Below are 12996 nucleotides of genomic sequence, written 5' to 3' on the forward strand. Positions count from 1 at the left end.
AAAGAAAAAGAAAGGAAAAACTGTTTTGCGAGTGGCTTCAGCAAAAAGCAGGTCAGTCTAACAAAAAGATGTCGCGTCAACAGCAGGATTTGAACCTGCGCGGGAGAACCCATGAGATTTCTAGTCTCACGCCTTAACCGCTCGGCCATGTTGACTTTAACTATAGATGCCTATAGATTATTATATACTCAAGAAAATATTTCTATAATTGCAAGCATTCTCTATATGCATACATTTTTTTTTAACTGCCTCGTACGTACTCTGGACACTGGGCAGCACTACACAAAATTGTCCAGGATCGGTCTGGGTCCGTGGAGGTGAGGTGGGTCCGTGGGCACAGCACCAACACTGGCAACAATCTTGCAGACACTGTGGCGACAGCCGCCGTCCGAGTCGAGTCAATGCCCTGGTCGGTTGATTTAAGCGAGCAGCAAGACATCCGCTTTTTTGCACATTGCCACGATCATCTTGTGGAACATGATCTGCGGCAGCTACTCAAGCAGCAGACGACAATCAGGCGTCATCAGGCCTGGACAACCCAACGTCGTGTCAAGAGAGCGATACCAGATCTTGCCGACGTGGAGTGGCGGTCCACCCTTGCCCATGTCCACGACAAGCGCTCTGTGCACACGTTCTTCAGCAGTGCTGCTGATACGTCCCAGAGGACACATCATATTAAGAAGCTGCATGGTATGCTGCCTACCCTGAATACCATGAAGGCTCGCCACCCGAGTCTATATCCTGACCGTGTCTGCTGCGTCTGCGATGTTCAGGACGAAGACAACCATCACCTGTGGACGTGCAGTGCTACTAGAGATGTCCACAAGGAGATCTGGCGCGAAGGGCTACAGCAGATTGATAAGTGGGGACGAGCTGCAACGACCGCATACAACAAGAACAGCAAGAAGCAGCAAGAGCGTGATAGGATCCGCGCTGGAGCCGCCGCTGCTGCACCGAAACCCATTCGATGGGTTTGTCCTAACAACGAGACCCACATCCGAGGTCTATCCTGTATCGCCGGGACCCGATCAATGCTCAAAGGCGACGAGTATCATGACCGCTCTCCGGATCTGACCTGGAGCATCAGCGATTTATGCCGTGGCATCACACCCGTAAGCCTTATCAAGGAGTGGGGCAGTCTATTTACCTCGCCATCGTCGATTGCGCGCCAGGTCATTCACAAGTTCGTCGGCTTTATTGAGGAGAAAGCTACGGAGCTGATCTGGAAACCACGCTGCAAGGCCACCATTGCTCGAGAGCGAGAATGGGGGATCACAGCCAAGATGAAACGAACTCCATACAAGGGACCGAGAGGGGACTGGAGTGATGGGTATGGATATATTAGCGACGATGACCAATGTCCGTGTGGTGCATTACTCGCTGACCATGTAAACGGGAGCTGCCCTGGCCCCGTGCTTGACCCAGACGCAGCGGATCGGACGCTGCTGGATTGCCTGCAAGGGAGGAGGCGGTTGACAACTATGGAGGGGATGGGGAAGATACCCTTCTTGTAACAAGGTGTTTTCAGCTTTTAACACACTGATGAGGTGTGGCAATTGTTGCGCAGGCCCTAGGGGCAGGCCCGGGGAATGTGACCTGTCTTTTGGCGACTGTGGATCGGTTCCGCTTTGGTGGTGAGGACAGCGATAGTAGATCTTTGCTAGTTAGTCTGATAGATTCGCAGAGTCAATTGACTCGAGAGACAAGTTGTTATAAAAAAAAAAAAAAATTTAACTGCCCTAAAAAAAAAGAAAAAAAAAATGGACATCGTGGCAACGACAGGGGACGGCGGAAAGACGAGGAACATATCACGTTGCGGAAGGAGAGGCACCGGAGAGTGATGCGGATTGGGAGGTCAAGGACTTGTACCGAGGATTGGTGCCAACGAGATTCATTGAGACCTAGAAACAGCTATCTACCACCACCAGTGCTCATGGGGATCTATGTTAATAAAAAAAAAAGACTGCCGGGATTGGAGCTGCGAGTGACCAGCAGCGGTGCGGCAAAAGCCGCTTATTAGAATATTGAGCACCCTTTACTATGCCTCTAGCAATAGGGTTCCCTAGTCTAGAGTCCCTCACTAATAAATCCCACATATCCTCGCGGGTTCTAGTTATCAAAAAAAAAAAAAAAAAAAAAAAAAAGACTGCCTGCAAGGGATGGGATGGGAAAGATACCCTTCTTGTAACAAGGTGTTTTCAGCTTTTAACACACTGATGAGGTGTGGCAATTGTCGCATAGCCCCAAGGGGCAGACCCGGGGAATGTGACCTGTCTTTTGGTGGCTATGAATCGGCTTTACATTGGTAGAAAGGACGACTGTAGTAGATCATTGCTGGTTAGGTCTGATAGATTTGTAGAATTAATTGCATACTTCTTCCCTTATGTGCACGTTCACCTTATCTCCCTTTGGACTGCGCCCAATACGAGTATTCTGGCTTCTCTCCATCGCTCTCCGGCGCTACCTTTCCATCATTCCCATCTTTCCCACCTTCACACTCACCATCTCGGCAATGATTAGTAAGCGCGGCGCCATACCGGATCATGCTTCTGTATATCAAATATCATGAATACTGAATCGGTTTCGAAGACTCAGAGAAAAGATATAGTACCATTTGTGATTGGCCAATTAGTTTATTTCCTTTACCCGTTCCCATTTACCCTCTCGCTCCGTTACATCACTCATCTACCGTATCTCACACTTACTTTGCTCGACCCCCCTCCCCCATTTCTATCTTGCCCTGTTCTCGTTTATGCGTAACATGGTCTTTTATGCGAAATTTCTGTTATAAGCCTTCTCTTGAAATGCTTGATGGACTAGGATCGTATTTTATTATTTTTTTGCCCTTTCTGATCGGAATGGCCGCTCTGGTACCGCGCCGGATCCTGCAGAGTTGAGTAGAACCCTAATCGAGTAGGGAATGAGTTCGATTGAGTATCTCTTTCTGGTTATACAGCAGTTTTTCTAATGCTACGTGAGAAAATGTGGTTAAATGTTGGTGCGGAGAATCCAATCTATCTTGTAGCGGTTGTGATATATACTTCTTATTCCCGTTTTTCAAAAAGAGATGGCGGATTGCTTCGAGACTGTCATCGTCACTCGAGTAAGAAGATAGCCTGCCACAGGGAAAATAAATAAAATAGAGATAAAAAGATAAAATAACATGGCATGCTCTTTCTGTAATTATTTCGCTTGTAGCATTTGTCGCATCCTGGAATTAAAAAAATCATTGCTTGTGATGGTTCCGGAGACTCACCCGACCCTAAAAATGCTGTGTTAGTATCAGATACCCTTGTTGAATCTGTATTTACATATGTGCCATTCCAAATTGACCAGGCACGCCTTCATTCTTTTTTTTTTTTGACCAGCTGGGTGAAATAGTATCGCTGTACGATTTCTACTGTGCAGGTGAAATTAGACTCGAATGGGAACATATTTCGTGCTCGCCGCAACTGTATACGAATAGAAAATGGAGGTAAAGAAACAGGAGTTAAGGGAGGAAGAACAACGTTTTTTTTTCTGCATCTAGAACTCTAAATATCTAGTTGGGCGAAGCAGTTACCAAAAAAAGCAACCTCGAAAGACTGAATCATTGGCATTTCTTATGTGGTCTTGACTTGACGGGATCCTAGTGTCTACCTATTGCAATGACATCGAATGATAGAAACGGAAAGACGAAGGGGAAATAGAGTGCAGATGCGGAAGTCCGCAATGCTATGTGGGCCCCGTATCAAGATAAAGTCTTAATTTATTGCTTGATGCCCCATAGCTGCTGTCGAAAGCATTATATAAAAAAATTATATATGTATAGTAGGATTATAAAAAATCGATGAGATAGAGCCTTGCTTTAGGCTACTTTTGCATGCCCCATAGCTGCTGCGAGGGCTGGGCTTCTATCTGTTGTACCTGAAAAAAGGATGCATATAAAATTTGATGCAGCGAGTATACATGTAGTTCTACCTCGCATATATAGCTGCATACCCTATAGACGTGTATTGAATATGGGAACCTGGACAACGGCAGCAGCAATGGGATATATTTTGTCAGATGCGTCATCAAGTCCCTAACTGAGCGAAGAAAAAGAGGGTTTACGATACGCGCGAAAAGAGCGACGAGGATACGTCTTGGGTTCATTAGCAAGCCTTGTAGGGTAGGCTGTACTCGGATATGCAATATGTCTAGGCGGATGGCACGTCTTCATGTTTAAATAGACTTGTACATAAAAGGCCTGTTTCATGAAAATATGACAGTACTTTGTTCGCCAAACACTAGGCGATAGAGCTATAGACTATGTTGAGGTTATATGAATATGGTCTAGTGAGATGCAGAATGCGGTTCTGCCAGTACTTAAAGATGTCCGCAGAACCCATTTGGCCTCGGATAAATGCTTTGTCAGTAACAACAACAACACCAGCACCCCCCTCTCCTGACTACACCAGAGAGTCGAATCGAAGGTGCTATAGAGATGCACGTTAATACGTGTAGTTGGCAATCACGCTCTCCATTGCTAATATATAGTATGACACATACTTTTTTTATCCCGAAGGTAAAGCTTGGCGACTGGTCTACATAAAGGCGGGTGGACAAGGCAGAACACCGGGCCAGGTCGACAGCACTACAAACACAATGACACAATGAACGCAAAAAAAAAGTCTGTCAGTGTTTGTGTTTGTCGGTACTACGGGTATTTTTTTAGACAGAACGCCTAATGCTCTGTTGTAACTGTGGGAGATCTAGGCAGCACAACGTACAAACACCAACCACACAACAGTATAGGGACAAGGCAAGGGGCGAGGAGGAGTGGGAAAAAGGAAAAGCAAGCGCTACACAGAGAACACGCCGTTGTACAGATAGATGATCGACGGAAATAAACAGGGCGAACAGAAGAAAAGAGATGCCGTCAATCGATTGGTTCCTCTCCCTCTGAACACGTTTTCTGTGCAACCCAAGACGGACGAGGCGCATCCGTCAATGGGCGCATGTTTCCAATAGACTACTTCTTCTTCTCTTTGCTCTAAGCTTCAGCTTTGGGCTTTGGGCTTTGTTTTTTGGGCTGTGGGCTTTGGAGGTTCTGTGCAGGGGCGTAACCTTGGGACGTATTCTTGCATAGACTTCACATTCACTCACACACCAAAAAGAAGAGGAAGAGAAGAGGCCGATTAATTATACAACAAGTGCCAAACACCCACGCCGGACTACTTGCACTGTTAACTGCATGGTAAAGTTTTATATGGTGAGATACATGTAGACGCCCGTCTTGTCATCCAGCCATTTTCAATCGAGAAAAAACCATTCCGGTAGAATTGATGAACCATCGCTCGAGTCGCAGTTGAAAGGCTACGATAGCCACATCTAAACCCCTGTTGTATAGATACATTTCTCAACCCTTGCGCAATACACTTGGGTAATGGAATGCAACAGAAGCAGGGTCCGTAGCATCCCATTCGGCGCTTCCTTTACCTTTCTGCGTGTCTGCCCCACTTTTCTGTCGGTTACCCAATTGGTACATGTAAATGGTTTTCATGGAATAGTAGGTACGCAATGCTTCCAGGCATAGCCAGAAAATCGGATAAAGGCATACAGACAATTCATAGACATACAAGAGGGAGGGAGGTAGCTGCGGACAAGACGGTTTTCCGGGCCTATTTGTCGATCGGGATCGGCGTACATTTATTATTACATCTTTACACCTTTGGGTTGTCATGTTGCATGTCGAATGTTTTTATTTTTTGGTGGTACAATACTCGCTTCGCCATCCTCAAGTCGATTTTCAGAGGGTTGAGGGTTGCCCGCCAGTATTGCCTGTTGCTGAGGCAAACATTTTCATTTTCGTTGGGCCTTTTGGCCGACGACGACAAATGACCTGGACTCTTTCCAGGGATGTTTGTGCACAGGTCATTTATGCACATCATGCAACGCGACGTAAACGAAAGGATCTTCCTTTTCATCTCTCTTGATCAGAAAAAAAGAAAAGAAAAGCCCGCATGGGCTGTGGAGAGAGGTGGGTGCGGATGAGAGACAGTAAAAAGATTAATCTAGTGCAGGTACACAAGGGTTTAGTTCTGCGATGCGATGTGATTCATTTGCAGCAATTGGGATGTTGTAGACTATGTACCGCAAGAATCTTGAATGCCTTTGTGTGCGGGTGGATATCTTACTTCATGCATGTAGATAGTCTAACTGGGAAAGCAGGAGGTGCGTGCACTCTGTGGGGGAGAAGAGGAAGTGGAGGGGGGGGGGGGGGGGGGAAGTCTCGTTTTTCATCTGCCTGCGCCTTACTATTACGTGATGTATAGACTAGAGTTCATCTAAAGAGGTCGATCTCTGCCGTAGTCGAAGGGCTATCGAGGTGGTGTAGGGTTGGTCTCAACTGATCTGCAGATCAAACTCAACCAAGGTCATACATACACAATACAATATAGTTGGTTTTTATTTTTTAGATGTTGGGTGTTGGTGTTGGTGTCCGGAACAGTAAAGTTTTGACCGATGATGCTTGCTTGCTGCTGCTCTTGCTGCTCGCTTGCCTTGTTGTTGATGTTGTTTGCATCTCTAGTTTGTGGTCTGTTCCTAGACTAACCATGGATCGATTAAACTGGGCGGGATACTTGCCCCAGCTTTTGCTCGTAATAATAAACCATGTTCATGTGTTTCTTAGGGTACAAACCAAATAGAATAAATTGTCGATCGCTCGTCATCTCGCGGCCTAGAGCGTGTAGAATGCGTGCAACTGCGTGCTGGTGGACGCAAATGCGGTCTAGCCCTCCCTTGGAAGGAAAAATAATAATAATGAAGGTCGCTTGAGGCATGCAATTAGTCTATCTAAACGTATATGCTCTCTCTTTTTTTTTTTTCTCTGTGAGTTTTTGGCCTCCATCTGTATGTATTCTTTTGGGGACCTGTTCGGCCGAGGTGGGAAAATAAAAAATAAAGTGCTAAGGCGAGGGTCTAGGACCATCCTCATGTTCAGTGAGAGCGAGTTGTTGGCATGACCAGCCCACGGCTCATGATAAACGCCCACTGTTTTTGGTATTGCTCTCATGTCGATGGCCTCGACTTGATCCTTTGCCCTCCTCCCCTATAAATCCATTAACGACACATGGTTGCAGCCGCTGTAGACAACAAACAATAATAACCCATGCTGCACGCAATTGAGACCAAAATATACGCCGTTTACAACGCACAAAATAAGCATTTGGATAACAGGCAAAGTAACATCGAGATGGCGATTTATTCGGTTGCACACAACAACAAATATATATAGGCTTTTTGGTACAATGGGCAGCGTTAAAAAAGAGGTTGCCTCGTGGGAGAGAATAAAAGATAATACAAGTGTACAGAGGATGGCTATGTCTGTGGGAAGCAGTAAATAATGGATAGTTTTCTTAGAGTCTTACAAATCCGTTATGATATGAGTGAGAGCGTGGGCTAGGATACCCATCTTTGTGTCGTAAACCTTGGAGCAGCCCTCTTCGAAGCATGGATAAGGCGGCCTGGTCTTAAGCGTATTATGCATCCATACATGTGCATCCAATGCCTCGGCGTTTGGCAGCATACACGGGCAGTCGTCGAACGGACATTTCTTCTAATATCAAATGAGAATAAAACGCGTATACGCAGTTAGCTAAAGATAAAACAAACAAAAAAACGCCCTCCAGTACTTCATCCTCTTAGGCCACAAGCGTCATCCCTTAAAGTCAGGGTCGCTTCGCTTAATAAAGAAAGGGCGCCATTAAAGATGTTTGAACGACATTGCGGAATTTTTTTGGGGAGGACTTCAGTCGTACCTGTTGAACAAGACAATCGTGCTTGTACGCGCTGCGCTGACACTCAAATTGTTGTTGACATTTCTTGTACGGACACGAGAATCGATAGTCAAGACCTAGATCCTTATGGATCCTCGTCTGATGATCGGTAAGTTGCTTGCTTCCCGAGTAGACTTTGCCACAGTCCCCAACCAGACACATCCATTCGAAGCCCAGTGATTGTTCTTCATGCAGCTGCTTGTGCCGCTGAAGCGTCAGGGGGTTGGCCAGAACTGCCTTGCAATCCGCAAAATCACAGCGGAACTCCATTCCAATTAGACCTTTCTCGTGGTCCAGAACGTGGCGGCGTACATAGTCCGTGCTACCGAACGTGGCTTTGCAGCCCTCGATTGGACACGGTAACCGCTCGCCGGACTTGACCTGCTTGCACCGCAGCTCATGAGCACGTAGACATCGATTCGTACCAAAAACCTTGCCACAGCCTTCGACAGGGCAAAGCAGCTTGATGCCAGCATCCCTCTCCGAATGGATCTGGAGGTGGTCCTTGAGACTCTTGGGCGTGGCCAGAATCTTATCACACTCTGGCCAGGTACAAGGGTACTTTACACCAACCAGACCACGCTGGTGTTTCAGCCGATGCCTGGACAAATTCTCGGTCGAGCCGTAGGCAGCATCACAACCGGGTTCGGGGCACTTGTGAAGCATTCCCGCCAACTTTTGTTTGCACAACCGAACATGAGCTGTCTGGCTCTGCTTGGTCCGCAGACTGACGCGACAGCCAGGCATGGTGCACGGATAACGCTCCCCCTGGGCTGTTTCCTTGTGGTCACGAATGTGGCGTCGAAGTCCCTGGTGAGTGGAATATGACTTTTTACAATCGCCAATTGAGCAGGTAAATTGCAGGGGTTGCGGATCGAGTCCGGATGACGAAGGGATTGCTACAGACTGAGAGGATTGAGGGGTTATGGGCAGCGAGGACATTGATCTCGATCTGGATCGAGATCCATCCGAGTACGCGGTATCGGAAGGCGAGGGAGAACGAGATGGAGAGGGCAAGACGTGTGCGACTGTCGGTGTTGCCTCTTCTCTCTTTGCTTCTTTGTGTTCAGTGACATTGTACGAGGATGATTCAGACGAAATATCACCACCTGTTGTTGGTTCACTGTCTGGGTTCGTTCGAGATTTCTTGGGGGGCCGCTCGATGACCGTAGATTGTGATTTGGGAGAGGGTGAGGAGTAGTGGGAGATGGATGTTGAGGGGGAGGATGTGTAGGAAGGAGCAGGGGATGAAGACGAAAAGGAAGAGCCATTCGGGGTATCGATCTGGTGGGACCGCTCATGTCCATGGAGCCGCTCCATAGAAGCATGTGGAGGCAGGACATGCTGATGGTATCGAGGGTGGTCTTGGTGGTCGTCATAGCGGTGTCGTAGGTGAGGATGGGGGTGATCGGGTGAGTGCTGAGGGTGGTTACGCTCGTGAGATGGCTGGCTGCGAGAGGGGTAGAACGAAGGTGAGGGGTAGGGCTCTTCGACATCCATGTCCATGTTCTCGCGATGGTCGCGCTGGTCGCGCTGGTGCTGGTGGTTGTGCTTCTGGTGGTGCTGGTGTTCGTAGTGGTGCTGGTGCTGGTGTTGAGTGGGTTGATAGGGAAGTGATTGAGGTCTTTCCGAGGAGGGATGTGAAGTGTGTGAGGAGTGTGAGGGATGGGACGAGGCTGTAGGCGAAGAAGTGGGAGAAGTGGAGGAGGAAGAGGAGGGTTGCTGAGGACGATGGGTGGAAGAGGAGTTGCTGTTGCGTGTAAGGTAGTAGGAGGTGTGCTGTCCAGTGTGAGTGTGAGAGAAGGACATGGCAGCCATGGCGCCCTTTGGGATCGATGTCATTTTGCTATCGATAATCTGAAAAGGGCGTAGTGCGATTGAAAGTTGAAGTTGAGGGCCGAAGCTGGAATTGCTGTTGCTTTGTGAAAGAGGAAAGGAAGAAAGAGGGGAAAGGGAGGTGTGAACCGGTGTCCTGATAATCTCCGCTTTTTTCTTCGGCTGTCTTGTCTGGAACACGAGCAAGGTTGGTGGAGTGTGGAGGCAAAGAGGCAACCAATGAGGGACACTGATATTGGTGCTACAGAAATAAATAACGAAGCAAGTAGAACCGATGTCCCGAGTGTAATAAAAAGAATAAGAAGAATAAGAAGAAAGACAGGAAGAAGTAAAAAGGTACTCCTGAGGACGAGGGTGAGGAATGAGTAAAGTTGAAGGAAATAAAAAAAAAAAAGGGAGTGGAAGAGAAAGCGAGAGAAGGAAATAAAAAGAGGGGAGGCGGGAGGGTCAAGCGATTCTTTTTTGTTTTTAGTTCAAGGAAGGACGACTTTTCGTTTATCTCCATTCAATTTAATTTGTTCATTCAATAAGAAGAATGAAAATATGAAAAAAGGGTTGCTGCAAAGGGAATAAAAAAGGGAGAACCTTTGAGGAGGGCGGGATTAAAAGTGAGGGCCACTACGAATGATGATGTTCACTGGTGTTAACTACATGTATATGATAGCTACAGATTTCATGTCTCTGCCTATTGTATTGTGTCCTACAGTTTTTTTTTTTTTTTTTTTTTTTTTTTTTTTTACAAAGCAAAATGCGAAAGCAAAAAACAATTGGAGTGGAGGTATATTGCATAACCCATCTTCAAGATAAGCGAAGCAAAGCAAGGGAGCACGCAATGGCAAAGTAAAGTAAGGGAGTAAGCAGTGGCAAAACAAAGCAAGGGAACATGTAGCACCAGCATATTACACGTCAACGTAGCAGGTACACTCACGGACGACCCGAACGTGGGTATCTTTCGTCTTCATCCGATCTGCTTGACATCGCATCGGACATTCTACAGGGGATTGAAGTCGGAACCGAATCACGCAAGCAATTGTAATCGGATAAAAAAAAATTCGAGAACATCTTTTTCGTAGACAGTAAAGCAGAGTACAAGTAAAGCAAGGTAAAGCAAGGTAAAGCAAAATAAAGCAAAATAAAGTAAAGTAAAGTAGAGTAAAGTAAAGTAAGTAAAGTAGTATGAACAAAGTACTCTGCAGGTACGAGGGCGAGCAGGACAAGGAAAATTCAGATGTCTCCGGCCTTCTTTGGTTCGTCGGTTGGTCTCGCCCTGCGGACAAAAATCAGAAATGAAGGAAAAGAAATATAGAAAACGCGAGCAAGCAAGGGTCTTGCTCTTGGTCACACACAAATGTTGTCTTGAAACTACAGACGAAAGGTGTGATTCATACATTCTGCTCTCTTGTCCTTTATCCCGATTCAATTTATTATTCAAGGGCCAAGTCTAGTCCCTTTTGCCCTCTGTCCTTTCCTTATATTGAAGCAAACAAGGTTCAAGTCTATTCAATTCCATCCCCTTGTATTTTATTCTCCTTCCACTGCTCTCCACCACCCCACCTCACTTACTCCATCCAACTGAATCATCTCTTCAACTGGTAAGGTCTCCTCATGCTTACACCCTACAGGCACCTTGGTCTACAACAATGTGATTCTCGCCCGCTATCCCTCGCCCTCGCTTCCCTGTCCATCACGCGATGTGAGAGGGGTGTTCATCTCGCAATCTCTCACGCCCACAGACCAAACCATCCGCAGCAGCAACGTCAAGTAGACTAGTCTACCATGCGCACGTATTTTTCTTTCTCTCTCTTTCTTTGCACTCTCCCGTTTTCGCAAAGGAACAATGATGTTCAGGGGAGTCAGAATTATTAATGTATGCAAAAAGAGGGTGCCGGATAAAAACTAGGGAAACTAGGGTGCGTTCTCTTTCCTTTTTCCTGTATGGGGCGTAATTTTTTTTTTTTTTTTTTTTTGTGATCTCGCATTTGTGTTGCCATAACATGCTTTTGCCAATGGTCGCACCTTTTCTTTCTAGTGCAGGTTTTCCCAGAGCAGAAAAAGGGCAAAAAAATAAACGGGGTGGCAAACGAGGGTGCGGAACACAAACCGATCCTCACCTTCGGGCCGTGTTATGGTAAATGTACAACTGATATGAACCGTAACTGTGTACTCCACAAAGCGAAGACAGAGGACGAGTTGACTATGGGCTTCTAAGCCGAGCGCGCAGCGAAGCATAAGTAGTCTACATTTCATCCCGCACCATCATCGACGCAATAGAAGCATCATATCCAAGTCTAAATGTTTGCTCGCTATCTTGCAATCATATGTTGCTCCATGTTTTATTATGGGGGAGAGAGTGAGAGCAGCCTTGCTTTGAGTTTGCGCCATCGAGGTTCAGCCAGCCCTTTCACTAACCATCGGGCGGGCGGGGCTCCACGTGGTTCAGGAAAACCTTAGATTGGATTTGACTCGTTATTGTAAAGATTCAGAACTGTTTGCATCCCGCAACCTTTCGTCATTGTTCTTGTGGATGCCCGAGTTCCAGGCAAACCATGAGATTATTTGGGTACTTATGAACTACATCTTACGCATCCCACCCCATCTCCAGTGGTCTCTCTCATGATAGCCGGATTTTAGATGTCCGCACGAGAATTCACCATCGGGCGTTCAACGCCCACGCCTGCCCGCCCGCGTGAGCAAATCGTTCATGCAGGCACGGCATGGCACAAATTAAAATAACTCTTATCCCCAAAGCTCCTTCTTAACAAACGCGTGCTCTGCCCAACGGAGTTTTTAAAAAGCCTGTATATCTGCGGTCATTAAGACGAGCCCAAGAACCAAGAGTCTCCGTTTACTTTTACCTAGTTCTTTTTCAAAGGACTTGGCGAAAAAGATGCCGTTCTCTTGGCGTGTGCCCACAACGTGACACCCTTCAACGATAACAACAACAGAGATGTTTCCAAAGATACCAACCAGCGTATTCTATTATGGTTCTACACAGCGTGTGGGATGTCGAAGGTGCGCATGTCTATGTTGCAAAAAGAACATGCATCGATCTCCTTCTAGGACTAGTCTGTTTCCGACTTCTGCAGGCCATGGTACCACAAAAAAAAAATATATATACGCATAGACTACAGCCTACAACCCATTCGCCCACCTCCTTTTCTCTCCCGCGGGAAATAAACCAGAGAAGCATGCGTGAACATGACGCAACCGCGGAGACAGATTCAGAATGCAAATGAGAGCGTCGTTCACTAAAGTCCACATGCGTTTCATGCGCTGTCCGAGCTAGATTAGACTATAGTGCATTTTCCTTTGCTTGCCGCCAGGATTATTGTAACATGTTGCGCCTATATCTTTGGGG

The 12996-nt window shown here is 46.7% G+C and overlaps 2 protein-coding genes and 1 non-coding gene across 3 annotated transcripts; all 3 read right to left on the minus strand.

The window, feature by feature from the left end:
- Nucleotides 1-74: 74 nt before the first annotated feature.
- On the minus strand, nt 75-155 carry BC939DRAFT_t43. The gene has a single exon. It is a non-coding gene; the product is annotated as a tRNA-Ser (tRNA).
- Nucleotides 156-4671: 4516 nt separating this feature from the next.
- BC939DRAFT_442216 (uncharacterized protein) lies at nt 4672-5044 on the minus strand. Its single transcript, XM_051554350.1, has one exon. The coding sequence runs from the start codon at nt 4963-4965 to the stop codon at nt 4693-4695; it is 273 nt and encodes a 90-aa protein (XP_051415251.1). The 5' UTR covers nt 4966-5044; the 3' UTR covers nt 4672-4692.
- A 2157-nt stretch (nt 5045-7201) lies between these two features.
- On the minus strand, nt 7202-10037 carry BC939DRAFT_442219 (uncharacterized protein). Its single transcript, XM_051554351.1, has 2 exons — nt 7785-10037; nt 7202-7582 (listed from the first exon to the last, which is right to left on the minus strand). Exons 1-2 carry the CDS (start codon nt 9642-9644, stop codon nt 7391-7393), a joined length of 2052 nt encoding a protein of 683 aa, XP_051415252.1. The 5' UTR covers nt 9645-10037; the 3' UTR covers nt 7202-7390.
- Between the last annotated feature and the right edge of the window lie 2959 nt (nt 10038-12996).

This window comes from Gamsiella multidivaricata (assembly GCF_025024155.1).
Source record: "Gamsiella multidivaricata strain RSA 2152 chromosome Unknown BC939scaffold_12, whole genome shotgun sequence".
Lineage (NCBI taxonomy): Eukaryota > Fungi > Mortierellomycota > Mortierellomycetes > Mortierellales > Mortierellaceae > Gamsiella > Gamsiella multidivaricata.